The 24,321-nt window shown below is 34.0% G+C and overlaps 2 protein-coding genes across 4 annotated transcripts; both read right to left on the bottom strand.

The window, feature by feature from the left end:
• Positions 1-3,399: 3,399 nt before the first annotated feature.
• Positions 3,400-10,260, bottom strand: LOC131154979 (arabinosyltransferase RRA3-like). The gene is made up of 2 exons (XM_058107846.1): positions 9,767-10,260; positions 3,400-4,691 (listed from the first exon to the last, which is right to left on the bottom strand). Exons 1-2 carry the CDS (start codon positions 9,956-9,958, stop codon positions 3,573-3,575), a joined length of 1,311 nt encoding a protein of 436 aa, XP_057963829.1. The 5' UTR covers positions 9,959-10,260; the 3' UTR covers positions 3,400-3,572.
• An 8,020-nt stretch (positions 10,261-18,280) lies between these two features.
• On the bottom strand, positions 18,281-21,085 carry LOC131154977 (putative pentatricopeptide repeat-containing protein At3g18840). 3 transcript variants are annotated; one of them, XR_009136722.1, is made up of 3 exons: positions 18,938-21,009; positions 18,421-18,561; positions 18,281-18,345 (listed from the first exon to the last, which is right to left on the bottom strand). XR_009136722.1 is itself a non-coding variant. In XM_058107842.1 (2 exons), the coding sequence occupies exon 1, from the start codon at positions 20,874-20,876 to the stop codon at positions 18,870-18,872; it is 2,007 nt and encodes a 668-aa protein (XP_057963825.1). In that variant the 5' UTR covers positions 20,877-21,009; the 3' UTR covers positions 18,517-18,561; positions 18,844-18,869. The 3 variants fall into 3 exon arrangements, 1 of the variants encoding a protein (XP_057963825.1); XR_009136721.1 differs by lacking the exon at positions 18,281-18,345 and having other exon boundaries at positions 18,354-18,561; positions 18,663-21,085; XM_058107842.1 differs by lacking the exon at positions 18,281-18,345 and having other exon boundaries at positions 18,517-18,561; positions 18,844-21,009.
• Between the last annotated feature and the right edge of the window lie 3,236 nt (positions 21,086-24,321).

The following is a 24,321-nucleotide window of genomic DNA, read 5'->3' as shown; positions in this document are numbered from 1 at the left end:
CCCAGAAGTGTCGTGATGGCTTTGAAAGTCGATCCGGTGAAGAACGGACCCAAAAATTAAGAGAGAAGGGTGGGGGTCGAAGAGGAGAGAGAATGAAGATTCTAGGAGTGAGTTTTTGGCCAAAAATGAAGATTTGGCCTATTTATATACTGGCTCTCGTTGACGAGTCACGTCACCTCGTCAACGAGGTCATGAAGACAACTCGTCAAAGAACTCTCTCCTTGTTGACGAAATTTAGAATCACCCAAAAACCCTATCTCGGTATTTTCTCGTCGACGAAGACCTGCTGTGCCCCCTTTTAATTTCCTTTTCTCCATTTTTTATTATTTAAATATTATAATTTCTATGGGTTGCTACAATAAATGCCACGGTCGACCGAACCATTCGGAAGTCAACATTTTGACTTCGCGCGGTCGACCATTCTAAAGTGAGCGTAACTTCCTAGGTTGACCGAATCGAAGCGTGTCTGACCCCTAACTGTTCGTCCGACCAAATTTGTAGTTCATTTTGGCCACGGTCAACTGAACCACATGAGCGGTCAACCGTACCTTAACTTCGGTCGACCGGACACACGAAGAGGTTCAAAATCGCCTTGAGACGGTCGACCGAATCCCTAATTCAAAATTACCACGAACGATCGAATTTAGTAATATGGTCAATCAAACCTTGAATATGGTTGACCAAACCTCTCAGGTTGGCGCGATTTTTACCGAGATTAAACTGAGTTATTTTTTTATTAAACTTAATTTAACATTTTCAAAAATACCCATTGAGTCACAAACGGTTATAATTTTTGGAGTGTCTATATATACTCCTTCATTTGTTCTGATTAGGATAAGATTAGCAAACATAATTAGCAAAAATCCTCTGAATTTCCAAATACTCACTTTTTCCCATACAAGCTTAAAAACTCCACTCTTATACATTCCTCTTGCAAAAATTTCTTTGGTGAGAGTATCTTGAGATCATCCACACTGTTACTATAAGCTTACACTCTCATATTCTTTGATTGAGATTGATTTTTATTGAGAGTAAGCTTGAGTTTTCCCTTGTGATTTAATTCATAAGTATTCTTTGGAAAAACTCTCTAGGGCTTGTGAGTCTTGCATTCTTATTGTAAGATTCAAGTGTTTGTATTGCGATGTTGTGAAAAACATTTTTAACAAGCTAAATCCAAATATCTCTCATACTTATTTGAAAAATTATTTTTGAGATATTTGCTTGTGCTCTTGAAATCTTTGAGTTTGCAACTTGTGATTGGTACATATATACATATCTTGACTCAAAGATTCATTCATAACTCACTCTCACATATTACTTGCTATGTTGACATTATCTTGAGAGTTGTTTGAATATACTTCATTGAGCTTATAAATCTTTTCATATTGAAGTACATTGATTATATTGGTACATACTTGCTTATTGGAGAAGCATTGAAATTGTACACAAAATTTGTACAATTGATTATATTGGTACACACTTGAGTACAATTCCAATACTTCTCCAATAAGCAAGTATGTACCAGTAAGGAAAGGGTGTGGTATTCGGTGTCGCTCCACCCGGTAAACGAGCATTAGTGGAATCCCCTTACTTGTGAGCTTGAGGCGGGGATGTATGCAGTATTGACCGAACCATGACATCATATTTTGTGTTCCCTTATTTTCTGCACTTCAATTTCCGTACATGTATGCTATTATTTATTGGCTTGATTACTTTACAAACATGATTTGAATTGTTGAGAAATATTGAGATTGATTTATTTGTTTAAATATTTGCTCAGTTGTTTTTCTGTGATATTGGGAAAAACTTAGATTGACCCTAGGGTGTGTATTATTGCTCCTGACTTTACTCAACCTAGGAAGAATTTTTAAATTTCCAATTCACCCCCCCTCTTGGGATTATACCAAAGTCAACATGGTTTGCTCATCACTCAACATGTCTCAACCACTCAACAGGTTGCCATCTCTTTACAAAGCCAATGTCTAAATCATCTCTTCATTATTTTTGTACCAAACTTTGCCTTCAGACCCAGCAAGGTTTACAGGAGGGTATTAGCAACACACTCCCCTCAATCAATTCCATCCATGAAGACACTTTGCAAATCGTGAAGAAATCAATTCCACCCATGAAGACACTTTAGCAAATCCCTCGCCAATTTGAGAAGAATTCAAACGGTTGTTGCACACTTATTGAAGATCTGATTCCAATCTTCAAGGAGCCTCAAGGAGCCGAATTTTTGAAATTCAAAATACCACAACTGTATCATTCATCCTCTATAAATACTACCCATTGTATAGCCTAAGTGTTCACATTGCCAAATTTTGAAATAAAATTATTTTTTTCCAAATTCATTGTGTTGTTAATTTTCTTTAATGTCAACTGAAAAATAGTAAAATTATTTTGTAATTAGCTTTATTATTATTTTTAAAATTTATGTATATTTTTCTTTTAATTATATTTAAATTCATATGACCATTTAATTTTGATTTTAATTTAAAATGTATAAAATTAATAAATTAATCCAAGTAAACTATTTTTGGATGTTAAATTTCTAACAACAGGTTGTCAAAACTACTAAAAATCATAAAATCTAATTTTTAATTTTTTGACAAATAACTGAAAACTGACAACAGAAACAAACATGTTTTTATAATTTGTTTCAAAAAACAATAAACTGTATCAATACCAAACGGACTCTACATTTGTCATTAGTTTTCTATTTTGCGCAAATTGGATGTTGATGGGCATTGTTTCCACCATTCCTTCTTCGTTATGGTTTGGTTGGATAAAAAAGTTATTATTTGCTGTTCAGGCCATCTTTCTCTAATCTAAAGATTCCTGGGAATAGAGTAGCTCCTGCTATAACCAGGGTTTTGAATTTCACCATTGAAGAAGAAGAAGAAGCAAACTTCTAAAGCAAAAACTGTTGATGATCTACTCACCGGAAAACCTAAATTAAACAGTTCAAGAGGACCCTGATCTTAGGTGGCATACATATGGCACTTCATGCTGTAGGAATCATAAATCCATGGTCTTAAAACCAATTGCTAAAACAAGGTGTAAATTTTACCCTTCCTCGGAGCATGAATTTCCAGAATTGGATTTTTAATTGTGTGAATTTAAATAAAATATAATATAAAATTGTATTAAGTTTCTTCCAAATGTGTACGAATTCAAATCCAAGACTTGAAATCCAAGCTCCCAAACATTAGGATGTTTTACAAGCCATTCTCGATCCACTTGTCAATAGATAAATCCAAGTCAAGAGCTCAGAGATGGTTTAGCATGTCCAATCTCAAAAGTTCATCGATGGAGTCTCACATTGACACACTGCACAATCCTTTTCTGACTTCTGTGGCAAGAAATCTCATTTTCATTGTAGTATTGTACAACTCAAAGTAAAGCAATGTATGTGCATGACATTCCATCTCTTCAAAGCAGCATTCTAATAAAGTACAAAATGGAAAACGAATTCGATAAAGAGCTACATATCAAAATAGACCAAAAAAACATTCTACAAGCCTTCTGAACCTAGGATGCAGGATGGTATTCTCAATGAGTGCAAACAAGATTTACCAGCTTGAACCATCAGGGAATGCTTTCAGTGCATCTTGCTTGCCATTCACATAGAATTCCACAATAGCTCCCATTCTTGGAAGTTTATCAGGGTGATAGTTTACATGAACAATCACGGGTTTGAACTTGCTCAGTCTAGCATCTTTCCTAACAGTCTTGAAAAGGACCTTGCTGTTCATAAAGAGATAAAAATCCATAGTTCTCCTTGCAGCATGAAGTCCATCATAGCCAGGATGTGAAGGGAAAAACAGTTCCTCATTGAAAACTGCCTGATCCCATGAGTGTGGCTCCCGAGAAAGCCGACCAGCAACACGATCCAACAGCTCAATGGAAGGGATTGTTGGCCTTATATAAAAGAAGCCAGAGTTATAAACCCATATGCGCATTGTGTGAGCATATCGAGCCCAACCCATTGCTGGTTCGTCAAAGACATCATTATACCCATAAGCCGTCATATTATTGTGGCCATCAGTCATAGACTCCACATCTGAATCTCGATATAGGTAGTCAAAAGGGTTCTGCAAGTACACTATATCAACATCAGAAAGGAGAACACTATAACCAAGCTGCAAAAACTCTCTCAAGATACGAAATTTCAAGCCTGAGACGGCATGGTTTCCTCCTGTCCTTGCAATGGAATCAATTCCTTCATCTGGGTCTCTCTTATAGACTGGAACATCATTTGCTTCACAGAAATTGGCAATCTCTTCATCCAAAGCAATAACTAAATAATTTGGTATACCCACTCTCTTTATGTTAGCGAACCAAATCTCCAACATGGCTTTCACATTGGAATTTGCCAGAGCAACTATAAGCTCTTTTTGAACAGCAACCTCCTCAAGTATTTTTGCTAATCTTGGATTCACTGATTCATCAGGAATGACAGTTGGGTTGGTTCTTAAACCCTTAACAGTACCAAAAGGCCCAGCTTTATGCTGCTCACCCAACAACAAGACCTGCTTCTGTGCCTGATCTTTTCTCTGTTCAGCCAACCTAAGTTTTTCACTCAATTCCCTGGCCTGCCTTTTCAACTCCGCATTTTTCTCTGACACTGTCGCAAACTCTGACTTCATCATATTGATTCGCTCTGATGTCTCACATAGGGATGATTCAACCTGGAAAGCAAACAAACAAAAACGCTTATTACATCTGCAGACCACCAATACCTTAAAAAAAATGTCTGCCGACCACTTGTTTGTTCTGAAATTCCATCAAAAGCATCAGCTCAAACGTTCAATGTCTAAAGAGCAGCTGTAAATTTGAATCAATTGAGAACTGTAGAAAAACTGTGTATCAAACACACAGCAGTTTTGAGACTGCCAACAACAGTAAAAATAGGAAAGCTGCTTTTAGGCTTCGGTTCGGTTTTCCAAGGGTGAGAAAAGAAAGACAGTATCACCAGACCAAAGAGAGACAGCTGAGGGGAAAGAAAAAACATCAACCAAGCTAGCTAAGCTAGTCCCATTTGGATAGAGGTTCCATTGCGTTTGTCTTCAATTCCTATCCTCAAGCTGGTTGGAGCCAAACTTGGAGCATAATGAATTAAATACACAACACAAACTAGTCTTTTTTTTTTTTTTTTTAATGCTTGTAAGATTTGGATGATTTTTCTCTTCATTTGCATGAGGTTAGGCGTGGGATCAGGGTTTGAGTATTTGAGTGATTCTGAACTTCACTGTACCTCCATTTAATTCAAAGGGAAAATTCTCTCCTCCCTTACTCATTGATGTAGGTCTCAAAGATAAACCACGAAAATCTTTGTGTTTGATTTGTGTTGTTTATCATTTTTACAGTTTATCTATGTTACTGTTGCATTTGATTTGGGGTGTTCATAACAAATTGGTATCAGTCCCGGTTGGTGGTTTCTGGCTTTTGAGATGGTAGCTGTAAAGCATGATATTCCCATGCCCAATCGCAAAACTAAATTCACTCTCTGGCAAGTCATTGAGCAAGCAATCTTGACTCAGCTGTATCCTGAAGATGCTCTACTAGGACGGATAAGGTGCCAGAAGAAATAAAAGAAAGGATGAATTGCAAAGCCCTCACTCAAATTTAGTAGCATATATGAAATTTTGCAGGGAGTCTTGAAAGATACTTCTGCTGCTCTGAGGCATAATTTGGAGTCAAAAACCTCACCAATAAACTTCGTTTCAAGCAGCACTTTCCCATCAGATTACCAAAGGTAAATCTATTAACGTCTGTCCTGATGCAAGGCAATGGGTTACGCAATTGGAAAATATGGATGTAAAAATATGTGGATGGCGATATAGCCTTGTTGCTGTCTGTTCACTGTTTCCTTCACACACCAACTTTAGGTTTGTGTTGTATGGGTGAAGAGCATTTTAAGATGTTCAAGCATATTTGACGTCAAAAAATAAGATTGATGAAAAGATGAGTGGTAATGTTTCTAAAGACCAGCGAGAGGACTTAGTTTGCTTGAGGACTAAAGGCATTTTACTGAAAATAAACAAAAGTTCAGAACAACTTTAGACATAAGGACCTAGTTTGCGACTAGAGTAAGAAGAAAGCACATTTAAAAACTGAGGGCCTGTTTCGTATCGTTGCTGTTTTTTGTTTTCTGTTTCTATTTCTTCACAGTGAATAAACAGATTATAAAAACTTCTTTGTTTCTATTGTCATTTTTTTGTTTCTGTTGCCGGTTTTCAGTTGTTTGCCAAGAAACTTCAATCCAAATTTTATGATTTTTTATTGTTTTGACAACCTGTTTCCATAAATTTTAATATCCAGAAATAGTTTTTTGGATTAAATTATTCATTTTATACACTTCTAAATTACATTCAAAATTAAATGATCTTATGAATTTAAATATAATTAAAATAAAACAATACATAAATTTCAAAAAATAATAATAAAGCCAATTACAAAATACTTTTACTATTTTTCAATTGTCATGTCCAATAAAATTTTTATTGTAAAGTAAAATTTGAAAGTAGAAAAATTATGTAAAATAATTATAATAAATTTTATTTTTATTGTAGTGATTTTTTAAATGTTTATTATTTGTAATTTTATTATTTTAATCATATTTTTATAAATATTTTGTTTAAAAATGAAAATTCACATTTTTTAATTAAGTTTTTAATTTGTATTAGTTTTATAAATGCTAACCGAACAAGCTGCTAGCGGTAGATTTTAGTTTTTGTTTCTGATTTTTGGTTTTCGGCTTTTAGCTTTTGGTTTTCATTTCTCTAATTATTGATGGTGATACCAAAAGGCTCCCAAGTGTTTGAAGCAGAAAGGGAAAGAGTCATAATGAAGGAAAAGACAATAAAAGGAAAACTGTGATGAAGCTGCTATTGTGCAGGATGATGATAGTGATGGGAGTTCCTCTTAGTGAGTGACAATGGAACCTAACCTCGGCATGAATAAATTTTAGATTCTGCTTGTTCCTCCCATATGTGTCCCAATTGGAACTGGCTCTCCACTTATGAATCAGTTGATGGTGGAATTGTGTTGATTAGCAACAACATTCATTGCAATGTTGCTGGAATAGGAAAAATCAAAATTAAAATATTTGACGGTGTGATGAGAGGCATGTCCCTAATTTGAAGAGGAATAACTATTTTCTAGGGTACCCTTGATACTAATGAGTACAAGTACGTTGAAAGTCAATAAAGGTGCTCTAGTTTGCAACTCAGTAAAGGTGAAGATGGAGCTTTGAAAATTAGTAAAGGTGCTCTAGTTGTGATGAAGAGTTACAAATTGGAGGTAGATTATATATCTCACCACGTTCCAGAAATGCTGCTGTTTTCTTATCTTTCTAATATATGAGACTGGGTCATATAAGCAAGAGAGAGCTAAGTATGTTGAACAAGAATGGCTTCCTGCACGGTAGAGTACAAGTAAGGCAGACTAATGTGAGCACCACGTGTGTAAATGCATAAAAGAATGGACTTTGACAAATCAGTTCACAGGTTCAAGATAGATTCAATAAAGATGGTTGCCAGGAAAATCCCATTAAGGAGAAGAATAAATTGGGTGATGCATTGGATGATGTGTGCGCCCCAGACGGTGATTTTGATTGTGATGGAGGATTATGTATAGATGAGGTTCATGGTCAATTTGTGTCTGGATCAAACTCCTCAAATTTATGGGGTGATATTTCCTATGTCTCCATCTCCACTAGATGGTTTATAGGATGTTCCCATTTTTGAGGATGATGGAATAGGCAAGGAAAGATAGAAGATTCAGCAGATTGGGGTTTTTATTTTGCCCTCCCCTTGGTATCATGTTCAACATCTGTTGGGTAAAATGGGTCTGCGGTTATCTAACGATTCCAAATCAGTTTGGATGGCTGTAAAAGTAAGGTTGGGAAGGACCAATGTGAATTATTGAATTTTAGTGTTCTATTAACTATGATGGAAAGGGATAGAAAAGGGATTTTTTTTAAAGTAGCGTTTGTTAGGTCTCTTTCTAATTTGTTTTGGATTTCTTTTTTAGTTCTTTTTTTTTGGAAGATTTCCTGTCGTCTTTTGATCATATTCTCTCTCTCTCTCTCTCTCTTAATATATCTTCTTTTATATATACTAAAAACAAATCATTTAGACCCTTTGGGACCTAGCTTGGCCTCTCTAAAAGGTCGTGCAAGATACATCTTATCTTTATAAAACTATTTTGGGAATGTTTTAAAGGTTCTCGAAGAAGCATAAGAATGATGTGCTTGTCACATTTAAACAAATCAAGCATCTACAAATTACAAACTAATAATGGCCTGGATAGTTCTGATGAGTTCAAAAAGTTAGCAAAATGAATATTGTTAGTATTGAGCAAGTTGCTCTACTTGAGGTCAATTTGTTGGACAGAAGGCAATATATCTTTACTTTATCTGGGACTGACATCAGTTAGAAGGGTAAAGTCCCTAAAGGATGCTTTGTAGTTGAAAGGCTAATAGACAATCTAAGGAGTCAACTGCTGTATCTTGTGATAGCTGATTTAACTAATGTTCAGTTCATTTGACCTAAACTCAGTATGAGAAAACCAAGCATATTTAACATCAAACATTGCTTTGTGTGAGATTGTGTAGTGTGGTGAAGTGGTGGTTGTAGCTATCTGCATTATGACAGTTGGTTCCGGCTACCAAGTTCAAACATTTTGCTTGGACTTTGATTATTTTTTTGTTGAAGATAAGGAAAAGTCTCCATCATGTTTTGCTCATTAAATTTGTGGTTAAATTTACAACCTGACAATCCTTTCATAGGGTTTGAATGATCTTTTTCATCTGCATGATCTTAAGTGTATTTGGATTTTGAGGTTAGGATTTGAGCATTCTTGGCATTTTCATTTTCTTTTTCCCATTTGGAAAACTGTATTCATCACAAGAAAACTACCACAATAATTTTCACAGGTGATGTGGAATGCTGCGGTTTCTCGGAATTGATTACGCGTGAAAAGATCAACTAATCTCGATTCCAAGAAACTTGTCAAAAATTTTGTGGCCATTTTCTTGTGATGATAGAAAAACTCTTCTCTTTTTTTGCTTATTTAGCCGTTTCACTGTTATAATATAATGAGTATAAAGACCCAATCTTCCATTTTAATTCTGTTCCACCATCTCTCAGCAATCAGGAGGGACAACAAAACACACACAATTAAACTACTAGATTTCACTCATTTCAGTACATTACCATTTAAAGAAATTAACATTTAATAAACAGGCAGCCAAATTGGTCAGTTAAAAAAATAATAATAATAAAATAAAACACAAAACAAAAAACAAAATTCACAACTAAATCAAAGTTTAAAAACACAAAAGCAAATCTAAAGTCAACGCCTTCGCCTCCGCTAAAAATCAGATCAGATACCGAAATTCAACAATGGAACATTATTGCCGTATTGCCTCGCTTTGACTGAGAAACGACAGGGAAAAGGAAAAGAGAGAGAAAAATTAAACCACATTACGTTTCATTATTTTAGTGCACGAAATGACGGAAAGACGAACTCAATTAAATTAAACCAACGATTCGCCAAACCTACTAGATTTATTCGTTCATTTACAAACCAAACATTAGGCACACACAATATTCTATTGCTTCGATTTTTCGTTCCCCCGATTTTTTATCAGCCAAAGAGAGAATCAGAGAACAGTCTAGCATAGATCATTTCGAATTCTAGTGGGAGAAAATACAGTTTATCCAAGCGGGATGGGTGCAGATGAGGAGAGGACTCAAACCTGGGAATTAGATTTTGTGAAGGGGCGACGAGACTGAACGGAGGAGTCGGCGACGAAAAAACCGCGAGGGTATAAGAAGGCGCAGATGCAGCCGAAAATGATCCCGACGGCGATCGCCGCGGCGATTCTCGATCCCCGCAGTGACTGCAGATTGTTCCGCATCAATGGCCCATCCCGGCGACCACCTGTCATGCCTCTCTGTGTACGAGAGAGTGACAAATCCAAAGAGAAAGAGGAAGAGAGACTGGCTATGGCCCTGCCGCTGCTGAAGCAATTCAGGTACGCTTCTGGTCGCTTCGCAGTGGCTTGAGAGAGAGAGAGAGAGAGAGAATGTCCGGTCAGGTGCTTCAGAGGGAAGGCAATTGAAGATCGGGACAGATTAACTGCGAGGGGAACTCTAAAACGTCGTCGTTGCTATGCCCGCAAAGCACCAGGACGCAGCTTGAGTTCACCAAAACGACGTCAGTTTCCCCGAGATTGACTTGATAGCAGCTGCGGCACGTTAAGAATAAGATAAGGACAAATTAGACACAATCCCTTTTATTTATTTATTTTAAATCCAAGTTCCTCTCTCTCAAGACATTGTGATATGTTTAATAAGTACCATTCACTTCGTTCTATTCAGATTTTCAAATTAAAAATACCTAAAATGTGCTTTGCTTTTGCATGCAATCCAAACAGTGTGTAATTTTATTGTTAAATATTGTCTATTAAAGAAAAATATAATAAAGCTAGCAAGTATACTTTTTCTTATTTAACAGAGAGGGAGAAATATCGTTTAAAGTCGGGCTTATACAATAGATACTTTTTCTTTTATTCAAAAACCATACACAGCTACTAGCTACACATTTGGTATATATATAGAAATAGAATGAAATTAAATCTATCACTTTTATTTTGTCATACTTTCCATTTAAATTTTCGTTTCGATCCCATTGAATTTCTTAAACCGAACATGACGTAAAATAGGATCAAGTCACGAACCTCATTTAATTTACTAAAAAAATAATAACAACAACATGAATAATAATGATAAGAATAAAGAAATAATAATTATTATAAAATTTAAAAAATAATAATTACAAAGATAAAAAATAAATTAACACTAATAAAAATCACTATTATAAAATTTAAAAAATAATAAGATAAAAATTAAATAATTATGTATTGGAGGTTTTTACAAAGAATGACTTATTTTTTATTTTATTATAGAAGTCATTGAAAAATATCAAATGTTGAAAACAAATCAAACAACGGTCGCTACAATCATTCCATGTTACTAGCCAAATGCAGTAATTGCATTCCATTCCTTTCTCAATTCCTTTCATACTTCATTTTATTCTACAAACCAAACAAGATAACTATTTTCAATTGGCTCACCGAATGTGTTGTCCACTTTGGTTTGTTGACCTTACATATATCATAGCATTTCTTATCAAACACATGTGTCTATTGCTCTGATTTTGTAGGCTTCTATATAGTTTTTTCATTTCTCAATGTTTCCCAATATTTAGTAATGTATACTTCAATTGTTAAGCAAGGTCTTCGGCATTGCACCGACCTAAAATTATAAAGTCAATAATTCATAAACTTCGATATAAAATCTATGTCAAAACCTTTTTTTTAAAAGAAGCCAATCATTAGCTATTTTTATTGTGTTTTTAAGCTAGAATGTCCCTAGACTTTCAACTAATATGAGATCCCAATCCTTGCTTCAAAATATTATGCCATTTCTTATAGAATTGGCATGAATACATGTGCCTAATGTTTTGATTTTTTAGGGTTTTATTTAGTTTTCATGTTTCCTTATGAATTGTAGTGTAGTCAATTTCATATGCCACTCCAAATGAGTGTTACTGGTACAGTTGTGGTCATGTGGCAAAATTAAAGTCAAGTCTTTTGACTATTCATGCACTATTTTTGCAAGTGGTCCAATGTAGATAGGTTGGATGATGAGACTCATTATGTCTAGTCTGCAGGCAAATGGTCCCTTACAATCCTCATGCGTTAATGATTGTTATTTAAATATATCCCTGACTTCAATTAAACCACGGGAATTGGATTATATCAGGGGTTTTGAATACATTAGAGTTAAATTAATTATTTGAGATTGATCATATGAAATTATAATTATTATACAAATTATGTAATATGAGCTTATTTTATTTTATTGCATATTTGAGTAAGTTTGAGAATTTTGTGGTGTTATATTTATTATGTATTTTATTGTGAATTTTACGGTGTTATATTTATTATGTGTTTGATTGGGAAAATGATCAGATTATTACACTGTTTAATTGCATAAATTGTATTATATGTTTTAAGAACCTGATGGCAGCCACTACAGATGAATATTAGTGTAGTCACACTGTTGTGAAAGTGTTGGCGGTGGATAGTTATGAGTTTGAGAATGAGTATGAATGTAATAGGCAAATCCTACTTACAGATATGATATATGACTTAGTCTGCTTGGTTGGTCGGGTAACCAGTTAAGTTCAGTTTTCGGACAGTCATGGGGGTAAACATGACCTGCATAGGCCAAAAGGAGTTTTTTTATAAATATTTCTATATTTATGAGATTGTGGACAATTAATAGGCTTAAATGATATTTTGGAGAAGAGTTCGTACATTTAATTATATATGTGACCTACGATTTATAAATGCAGTTTTTATTAAAATAAAATTATTAAATATATTTTTATACTGTCAAGCTCATTTTAACCACACACTGATAATAATTTAATCCTTACTTATTGAGAGGTGTCTCACCCAATTATTTCCATACATTTCAGATACCTTGAGAAGTCTAACCGAAATCAAAGTAGTGTAGCGAAACGTGGATGAGATAGTACGAGTTATTTAGAATAGATCTTAGATTAGTTGTATTTTTAATGTTTTATAATTTTAAGGATGATAACATTTAATATTGAAGATATTGTTGTAATAAAGGTAATTAGTACTTTGGTATAAATACATTTGGAGATCTTCCGCGCTAAAATTTTCAGATTATCATAGTCTGGTAAATAAATTTGAAGTCTTTCGCTGTATGAAATTCGGGTTATCACATCTACCATGTGTTAGAATCTAAAAGGTTCAAAAATCATTTAGCACTAGTAAAAACTGCCCTTACTTTGTGGCGGGATAATACAACAAAAAAACATGTCAAATATATATGAGGTGAGTTAAAAAAAAAAATTAGAAGTTTGAATTATATGAAGGTGACATTGAAATGATTAAGGATGTCTTCAGGAAAATAAAAATTGTCAAAGAATAACAAACGAATTTGAATTTTGAACTTTGATAATGGACACTGATTATGAGAGAATCCAAATATTAAGATCAATCATAATAATACAAAATTACAACAATGTATCATTTTAATACAAAACTTAAATGTAAATACAACCTTATTATTAGTAAAGGTGCATAAGAAAAACATATTTGAAATTTACTATTTCATTAAACATTACCTTTAATATACATAATACAATCAATATCTCGGTGTTACTTTTTTGTGTATTTTTACTAAGATTAATTGTCATATATATGTAGTTCGGTAATTAGTTTTAACAAAAATATCATAATTTAACACATTATTTTATATTATTTGTTCAACATAATTGACAATTATTGATAAATTCATATGAATAATTTTATATTTATAAAAATTGCATGTATGTAAAACTCTAAAAATATTATGACCATGTATATGTGCTATAAATTTATTTGCAGTGAAAAATAATAGCTTATTTATAATATATGTAAACAAAAATGTAACATAGTATATATATTACTATAATTTTGAATAAAATCAATTAAAATAAATTCTATTATTTTAGTGGAGAAAAATTGTATTTTTTTGTTTATATGATATTGAATTTTAAAAATAATTCTAATCATTTATGCTAATTTAAATGTATATAATGTATGTAAATAAAAATATAATACGGCATATATATATATATATATATATATATATATATATATATATATATTTCTATGATAGATGTAAATATGAACCAATGAAAAGAAAGTACGAACTAATAATTAAAATTAGTTTTATAATGTAAAAGTATTGAAAAAGGAAGTGAAGAAAAGTTGTTGAGTTGGAATCATTTAAAAAAAAATATTTAGTAAAATTTATTCATGTTTGAGGGTTTTTTTTTTAAAAAAATTTTGATTAATAAGAAAAGAACATATTTTTAAAAATCATAAATAAAATTAATGGGATCAATGTAGAGAGAGAAATAAATTTTAAAATTTTAGTAGGGTCCACATGGGACCAAAGAAAGGAATTTTTTTAAAAATGTAAATGATTAAAAAAATTAATGGGGCCCTACCTATGTTGGGAGAGGAAGGGAAAAAAAAAAAAAAAAACTAAATATGTATGTAAAAAACTTGTGGGGCCTACCAGGGCTCCTCCATCTGCACAAAGAGTAAAGCAAGAGAAGATAAACAACAACAACAACAAAACCAAGCCTTAAGTGCCACTAGGTGGGATCAATTATATGAATCATTTTTCGCTAATTTATGTGATCATATACAATTTTTTTCGACAAATTCAAATCTAATAAATCCTTATTAACTATTTCATTCCAACTTATTTTAGGTCTACCCCTACCTCTCACAATAGCTAATTCACTCTTCCTCATTGGCACGCTATGTGCGTAGTAATTCCAAAAAAAAAAAATAATTAATTAATAAATAATATAATATATTAATATATTATATATAAATAAAAGCAAATCCTTCCTGATAATTGAATCAGCCCTCGGAACGTGTCTCTCTCTCTAAAATTTTTCTTCATCCGTAAGACAAATTGAAAAACGAACACCATCACTGGGTCCTAACTTCAGTCCTCGTCATTTTAATCGGAGTAGATTCATGGTTTGGAGATTTTAGGCACCACTCTAAAGTTAAGGTAAGAAAAATGAATTATGTCTGTCGTTTTAGAATTTAATCGGTTAACGGGAGTGTGTGAGCCTAGAGATGTTATGATAGTAATTATTCCGGGATTTAACTGATTAAACTAAAATATATGATTACAAGATTTTGTGCACCAAACGCTGCAAGCGTCAGTTTAGGATTTTTGCGAACACATTCTTAGTAAACAGGTCAGGGGAATAAATTATGTCATATCACCATTATCATATCACCTTTGCTACTTTATCATGTAAGGTTGCCCTTGGTAATATGTTAATCAAGAAACATTTCACATTCACTGCCTCTACCCAAAAGTTCTTTGTAAGTCCTGTATTCAACTTGAGACACCAAACTTTTTCGACTATTGTTAGGTTCATCTTTTTCGCCACACCATTTTGTTGTGGGGCTTGCGTACTATAAAATGTCTCCTAATGCCACGATGCTTGCACAATTCTATGAACTTTGAATTTGTGTACTTAGTACCATTGTTGGACCTGAGGCATTTGATCTTCCTCCTGGTCGAGTTTTTCACTTTAGCTTTCCATAACTAGAACTTGACAAACGTCTCTGACATATGCCGCATGAAGTACACCCAAATCTTTCGTGGGAAATCATCAATAAAACTCACGAAATACATATGTACTCCCTGTGATGCTACCCTTACTGGCCTCCAAACATATGAATGAATGTAGTTAATAATTCCCTCTATTTTGTATGTGGCTGTTTTAAACTACATCTCATTATGTTTCCCAAGAACACCGTACCTGCAAAAAATTAGTTTGCATGTTTGGACACCCTTTAAAAGATTTCTCTTATGAAACTCCATCATTCCACACTCACCCATATGACCTAACCGCATATGCCATAAACCTGTACTATCTGACTCAGATTCTGTAGCTGTAGCTCCACCTACAATTGTGGTACCTAACAATGTATAGATATTTCCTGCTAATTTCTGTCCCTTCATCACTGTTAAGACCCCTTTACTTACCTTCATTGTTCTACTTGCAGACTTGTAATTAAACCCATTACAATCTAAAGTGCCTAATGAAATCAGATTCTTCTTTAAATCAGGTATATGCCTAACATCACACAACATTCTAACAACACCATCAAACATTTAAATTCTGATATAAACCTATTATAACAATTTTGCATGACGCATCATTACCCATCAAAATAGAACCATAATTTACTAACCTGTAGGTGTTAAACCAATCTTTATTGGGTGTCATGTGATAGGAGCATGTCGAATCCAGGATCCAAGAATTTGTAAGATGATTTGAACTAGATGAAACAAAAAGCATATCTCCGTCACCGCTTTCTGAGTCTACTTTTCCCACTACATTCGCCGATTTTGATGGACACTTTTATTCTCTGCATTCCCTTTCTTTTTCTTTGGACAATCTTATTTTATATGCCCTTTTTTCCCATACTTAAAACATCTTATGTTCTTCCTCTTCCTAGAATTGGGGCGAGATTTATTGTTACTTGGTTCGCTTCAAAACTTGCTTCTCCCACGTTCCTGGTTACCCCTCACCACAAGCCCTTCACCTAGTGAATTCTTATCGCTGACTTTTTTCCTCTGATGAAAACCCAAAAGAGCACTTGTGATCTCCTCCAATTTGAGAGTTTATTTTTCCCACATCAGAGTTGTAACCAAAGTTTCATACGAAGGACAGGCAAGTGAGAAATTCAGCAGTATCAACATCTTGTCTTTGTCTTCGAACTTCACATAAACTCGCTTCAAATCACTGATGATCTAATTGAACACGTTGATGTGCTGGTTCAGATATGAACCCTCAAACATCATAAGCCTATACAATTTCTGCTTAAGATAAAGCTTGTTCATCAACGATTTGGACATATGTAAACTTTCCAATTTTAATCAAATTGTCATCGGTGATTCCACATTGATGACGCGATACATCACGTCATCAATTAGACAAAGCCTAATAGTCACCATAGTCTTTGCTTCCAGTTCTTTCCAACTATTGTCGTCCATGCCTTCCAACTGCCTTTCGTATAACGCCTTCCCCATACCCTACTAATAAATTCTTAACCCTAATATGTCATAATCCAAAATTTCCAGATCTGTCGAAATTGAAAATGTCAAATTTTGCAGAAGAAATCTCAATCATTGTAACCAATTGCTTTGATACCAATTGTTGTGCGAATGAATGCGAAAACGATCATGCAATGCAGCATTCACAATGAGCAATATGGAAGCACACAAAGATAATGAAAGCAATAAACACACGACACAAAGGATTTAATGTGGTTCAACAGAATGTCTACGTCCACGGGAGCAAGTGGCGGCTGAATTTTACTATCTATCAAAAATAGGGTAACAACATTGTATTTATGCTAACCCTACATGTACAGAGGGATTAAAACATTCACCAAATACCACTGTATCAATCCCCATAAGATTTGCCTCAGTATCCCAACCTGTTAATCTTCCCAGTTCAAATTTCAAAAACAACGCCGAACAAAACCATTGACAATTTCATCAAACCGTTGGCGATTTTCTTCTTGATTAAGCTTCTGCTTGAAACCATCAGTGTAACCATCGATGTAACCATCAAACCATCGATGGTATTTCTTCATACCAGCTTCCTTATTTTTCTCCAGTCTGCTTTCTCTATACATGTGTTCCACTCGATATGAGCCACATACTACAATAGATTCCAAATGGACATTCCTAGAAATGTTGAAAGATACCAAACGCCCCCCATCAGCATCTTTCTTGTATTGCTTCTTTCCCTACCTCTGCTAATCAATTTGGTAGCCAAGATTCATCAGTAATTGGAGATGACCGAAGATGTTTTGATTGATTTTGGGGCGTCTGTCTTATATTGGAATCTAATGAATGTCTTCTGATAATTTTGGATTGGGTTGAAATTATGTTCATTCTTGATGGGATTACAATCTAATGATCTTGCTTCTTGGTTGTCACTTTATTAACCAAGAGATTCTTAGGATAGATGTCAAGAGAGACTTAAATATATGCGACCAATTTGAGATATAGGTATTATTACGACCTTATTTTTGAAAATTGAAATACACAAAAGCCTTATTATTTGTTTAGATTAAAGATTTTGTTTGGAAAAAAAGGAAATAAAAGGAAAATAAGGTGAAAACTTATGTTCCCTTATATTTTCCTTCTATATAAAATACTATTAAAAATAAAAATTTATTTTACTAACTGAAAATTAGGAAAAACTAAATATCAATAATGTGTAAAATCAATTTTTTGTTCATATATTTGATATATTTTTTATTCTCTTTCTCACTTTTCTTGATAACCAAACATGAAAATGTGGATCCCTTGATATATTTTTTTTCTTTTCCTAATATTTTTTGAGTTTCAAATGGAGCCTTAATGAATCCAGTGGAATCCATGATGCCTTTGTTGGTGTTCAAGGACCACAATAACAGTGGATCAGCCAAGCACGCGATTAAGAAGACTCATTGCCTGCCATTTGCAACCACACTGAACATGTATTTAGACCATTTATGGTACTTTGTTACCTGCAATTTTTCCAGATATTTCATCAACTTCCTCTAAATCCACATCGCCGAGAGATATACTCAACTTCCTTGAATTGCCATTGCTATAAACCATCAGGCCAATTGTATGAATTTGTGTCATCCTGCAATGTGAATAAGGTGGTTGGTTCTTTATAATTCTTGGTAGTACCATTTTAGTGTTTTAGTAAAATACAAACCTGTTGAAACTTCAAAGGGTATCTTAGAACGATAGAATACATTAGTGGCATGCCCATGTGAACCTGCTTTTGACTGTTGTCACATGATAAGATGACCTAGCTTCCACATCAATCCCCAGGCTATCACATTAAGATTGGTACCTGATAAGAAAAACGATCAGTTCAATAAAGCCTGTTCTACAATAAATGTGTGTGTGTGTGTGTGAGAGAGAGAGAGAGAGAGAGAGAGAGAGAGAGAATACATTCGATTCATTTTGTTTGTATAACTAAATATATCATGTAACTTTTGGTGGAAATCCAAAATGCATGGCCAAAAATCCTTAAATGTTCATGCTTTTGGAAACTTCAAAATCTGCTTCCCAAAAGCAACCTATACCGTTTGTGTCATCATCTTAACTTCGACAATATAACAATGATAATGACCTGGCTTTAATATCTGCCAGGGCTATTTAATTTAGTTCTTCAGACAAGCAGTATAAAAGAGAGTATATGGCCTCAGCTTGTGGATGAGATGTACCACCAGAGATGAAGACATGAACTCTGTTCTCAACATAAACCCAACTGCAACCAGCAAATTTCTTGACTTCTGTCCCTCTCATCTTCCTCCTCACCCTTGCCATCTCATCCCAATAACCTTCAGCAGCATAGACATTAGCTAACTGCACATATCGAGCACCATTATCACTTTCAATTTGCAACAGTTTCTCCTCTGCTTCTCTTGCAAACTCCACATTGCGATTTATCTTGCAAGCATTTAAAAAAGCCCCCCAAATTACAGCATCTTGTTGTACAGGAATCCTTTTCATAAATGTAGCTGCTTTTTGAAGTTGATTAGCCTTCCCATATAAATCAATCATGCATGAATAATGATCAATTTCAGGAGATATGGCGTAATTTTCTATCATGGAATAAAAATATTTCTCACCAACTTCTACTAAACCACCGTGACGGCAAGCGGACAGAAGTGCAAGAAAGGTGACGGCATCAGGTTTAATGCCTCTCTCCAACATTTCTTCAAACAGCAGGATAGCTTGTTTTTCTTGTCCATGGTGAGCATGACCAGCAATCATTACATTGTAAAGGACTGAATCTCTCTCAGTTACTGGCCGGAAAATTCTTTCTGCATATGTTATATTCCCACATTTCGAATACATATCAACCATAGCACTGACCAGCTTGTCATCCATTTCAATTCCCATTCGCAGTATGTAAGAGTGAATCTGCTTTCCTGAATCCAGAGCAGCTTGTATTGCACAGGCCCCGATGGCACTGATAACAATCAAAGCATCAGGAACGACGGCTTCCTTTGCTCTGAACTCGCTCAGAAGTTCAAATACAGCTTCACATTGCTTCAATTTAACATACCCAGAAAATAAAGCAGTCCACACAACAGAATTCTTCTCTTCTAACGAATCAAAAAGTCTACGTGCTTCTACCATATAACCTTGGGAGGAATGCCCCACGATCATTGAAGTGACTGAGAAGGAGTTTAGCATCCCAGTTGCAGCATGAACTGATTCTGCATACTTCATATGGCCACACTTACAGTAGACATCAACAATGCCACTGCTAATGAAAGAATTTAAGCTCAACCCCTCCTTCAAAACCCGAGCATGGACTTCCTTTCCAAGCTTCAAACTCTTCAGACCAGAGCAAGCACTCAAAACACTAGCTAGAGTATGCTCATTACATCCAATTCCTTTCTCTAGCATATGAACAAACAATTTTAGAGACTCTTCATTACAACCATTCTGTTCAAAGCCAGAAATCATCGTGTTCCACGACACTGTATCGTTCAGCTCTGGATTTCTCCAAAAGAGATTTTCAGCCATTTCCATTTCACCTTCCCTACAGCAAGCTGCAATCATTGCATTCTTAGAAACTAAATCAAGCACCCCATCTCCACCATGGTCAAACACTTGATGTGCTTCACGGAAACACCCACACTTCGAATACATGTCAACAAGAGAACTCATGGCAAACCCATTTGAATCATTGGCCGTTTTCACCATAAACGAGTGCAGCTGCCTCCCGTAAGACAGCTCCGACAGCTTTGCCGTCAAGTTAAGCATGGTCGTAAGAGTAAACTCATCAAATCGAGCCCCATCACGCATCGTCTGCATTTCGACAAACAGCTTAACCGCGTCAAACTCGTACCCGTCCGTGCTTACATAACCTGACAACATCGAGTTGTACGTAACTATATCTTTACAAGGTGCAGATTCAAACAAGACCTGCGCTTGCCCCAAGTCTTGGTTTCTAACATGCGCTGAGATAATCGCATTCCAAGTGAACACATTCCGCTCAGGCATTTCATCAAACAGCTTATGGGCTTCCCGCAGAAGACCATGGTTGGCGTAAAGGTGGATGAGTTGATTGCAAGTGAAAATGGTAGGTGTAAAACCAGCTTTCACGGCATACCCATGAAGCCGAAGCCCATCTTTCAGCGACCTCATTTACATATCTGTGCTCACAGATGCTAAATCGCAGGATTCAAAAGTATCCAAATCTCCGCTATTAACATTTAAGCTAATGGGTCGAGCGACTCATGCCCTAGGGCCTAATGTTAAGGTGGGTATTGGCGTTGAGCTTCCCACATCGATGAATCAAACAAATAAAATAAGCTTTATAATTCTCATTCCGGGTTTTGACTGTTCGCCGAGTTGAAGTAGCGTCAACTTGTGACTCAAGCGAGGGCATCAGGGTTGGGGGAACGCTCGACCGTTCGGTTGGGTGGGTCTCGAAGATGCGACTTACTGGCTTGCCCGTTCCAAGTGGGGAGTAGAGGTATGTGGTGCGTGCGAAGGCTTGGGCCGCGTGCCTCTTAAAGAGGAGGGTACAGCGTTAGACTGGCTTCACAGAGCAGCGACCACCTCCCGCTCTTCACGGTGGAAGGAAAACGAGTCGGTGCATTTCGGGTCCACTTCACCCAGTCCAGTGGTTAGGATCGGACCCCCACTTTTTACCATTTTATTAATAAAATTTTTGAAAAGGTGTACAAACTATATTTTATTATCTAAATATTCAATTTAGACTTTTTTTATTTTTATCATAACTTCTATTAAATTTTGATGAAGAGGAGTGAAAAATTTTGATGAGATTTTATTATTTAGTGTAACAAAAAAGAGCAAAATTGTGACATCATTGTAAAATATTGTTGTTATATTTCAAATTTTTGGACAATTTTTTTATAACTTCAAGTTTATGAAATAATTTTGAGATTGTTATGGCTAGTTTTTATTTTTCTGTTGTCATCTAAATTTAATTTATTATTACAACGGTTAATTTTAATGTTTTAAGACTTACTATTGAAATTTTAAAAAATATTTATTATTGCAAAGTATGACAACTCATTGACATCAATTTTACCTACATTTTTTTAGGATACATTAGGTGGTTTCAGTAATAAATGAGAGCCTAGAGACTATAGCTTATTCTATTAAGTCAAATATACATGGATTGTAGCAACCACAGAGTATATTGGGTTTATGACTTGTCTTCTTAAGGTTTATTTCCTCGTTTTTCTTGAATGGAAGGTTAACAAAGAACTCAGACTCTTCTATAGTGGCGTTGAACATTTCTTCATAAATTCATTGCGGCTGTCCGCACAGCTTGTCTGGATTAATTGCACTAATATAATATCCATTCTTAAATTAAATTTAGCATGCTCTAAATTTTATAGGACTCCAAAATAAAACTTCGAATATGAAAATATTACAAAACAACCCATAATGTTTGAAAATGCAAAGATTATAATTTATATTATATATTTTTATTTTTAAAATTTCTAGAACATCATAAAAATTTATAATATTCAAATTTTAGACCCACATTTTCATTTTTTGTCTAGTTTAATATTTATGTAAATATATTTTTATATCATAATTTTCAATTTTATTATCTAAATAATCAAATTAATAAATTTTAATTTTTTCAATTTTATTGTAACTTGATAACTTAATTAGTGTAGACTAAGCTATAGAACATTTATATTAAAAATTCCAATCTTAAATTTATTTATTAAAATATATATTTGATTGTATATAATAAATAATCTTAACTATATTTATAATACTAATTTTTGAAATATTCTATTCATGCAAAATCATTGATTCAATATGCAAAACTAACAATTTAAAATTCATTATTCCAAAAAAAAAAAAAAAATTGTATGAGTTATACACACAAAAATGCACGTATATATATGCACCATTGAAAATAAAATAAAATAAAATAGACACATTTAAAGATAAATTACATAAATTTATGAAACAAAACTATAACTAAAATTTAATACCATAGGGCCAATTTTTGCTAACCCAACTTTGAGGAGTTAAAAGAGAAGAAATATTTTACTAAATATTATTTTTATTAAATACTTTTCTTAATTTGGCTTATTAGAATCTATACTGCATTTTAGAAGAATTTGTTAAACTGTGAAAGTTTGCTGAATGAGAAGTTGAAAAAGAGAAAATTGTCCGGTTGAGATTTGGCAAAGTCTTTTTTTTTTTTCAAAGAAGATTTGTCGAATATTCGCTAGCAATATTAGATTCAAAAATTGAAATAAATTTCGGCGATGTTTCAAATTTTTGGACAATTTTTATAACTTTTAGGTTTTATTAAATTATTTTAAGGTTGTTATTGCTATTTTTCTTTTCTGTTGTCATAAAAATTTAATTTGCTCTTATAACTGTTAGTTTTAATGTTTATGATAGATGAATTTGAATGTGCTCGAGGTTATCCCCTCTAGGTTGCCTATATAAAGCTTACTCCAGTCCTTTTATTCTCATTCCATCACTCTCTCTCTCTCTCTTCTCATTTTGGGTAAGGCATTCAAATTTTCTTTTGTAGTACTAAAATTTTAAAAATATTCATTATTGCACACTATGACAACTCATGACATCAATTTTACTTATATTTGATTGTAAATATGAAAAAGTGAACCTAAAACAAATGGGAGCCTAGAGACTATAGCTTAGTCTATTAATTCTATACTACATGTGGGAATAAGTAATGTCCATTCTAAGTAAAATTTAGCACACTCTTAACTTTTATATAGGATTTCAATGTAGAACTTCTAGTATGAAATATTACATACAATTTATGATATTTGAAAACGCAAAGGTTATAATTTATCTACTATTTTTAAAATTTCTAAAAATGTTTGTCATAAAAAAATTACAATATTCAAATTTGAGGTCCATATTTTCATTTTTGAGTGGGCCAATTTTAAAAAAATTGTATGTCAAAAAAGAGAATTTTTAAATCTCGATGGGGATAATGAGTGGCGTTGAGCTATATGTACGTAGCTAGTTCTATCTTTTTTTCACACCTTATTAACCAAACGGTCCAAACACTAGCTTTTACTATTTAAGTATTTGTGAGTGCACACAAATTTGAATTTGATTGAGTAATCTTAGAAACCGTACAACCAAGAATCATTTTTTATAAGTACGAACTCAATTTTAAATTAATAGAGACACCCCCTTTGTCACAGTCTCACTTTGGATGTCTACTAGGGGAATTTTGAGTTGGTAGTTTGTGCTCCAACTACGTGAGATGTTTTTCATAAGACAAATTTGTGAGGCCATGGATTATAGGGGATGATATCTCACTAGAGTTAGGTCCAACACTGTTACATTGGTATCAGAGCTACTGGAGGGATACTATCATGTGGATGCATCCTACGTAGAGGTATGAGTCACTTTGACTAGGGCGTCAGACATGGGACGGGAGAGTCAGTCATTATCTCACATCGAATATGTATTAGGAAAATCTTAGAATTATAAGGTTGGGTTGGACTCACGCTTTTATAGGACAAATCCATGAGCCTATTGCATTTTTATTTTCTACAATAAAAACTGGAAAGAGTTTTAAAAGGGAATACAATTCTCTTGTCAT

This window comes from Malania oleifera, chromosome 5 (genome assembly GCF_029873635.1).
Source record: "Malania oleifera isolate guangnan ecotype guangnan chromosome 5, ASM2987363v1, whole genome shotgun sequence".
Lineage (NCBI taxonomy): Eukaryota > Viridiplantae > Streptophyta > Magnoliopsida > Santalales > Ximeniaceae > Malania > Malania oleifera.
The sequence above is the reverse complement of the archived record's forward strand: the minus strand, read 5'-3'. Positions and strand labels throughout refer to the sequence as shown.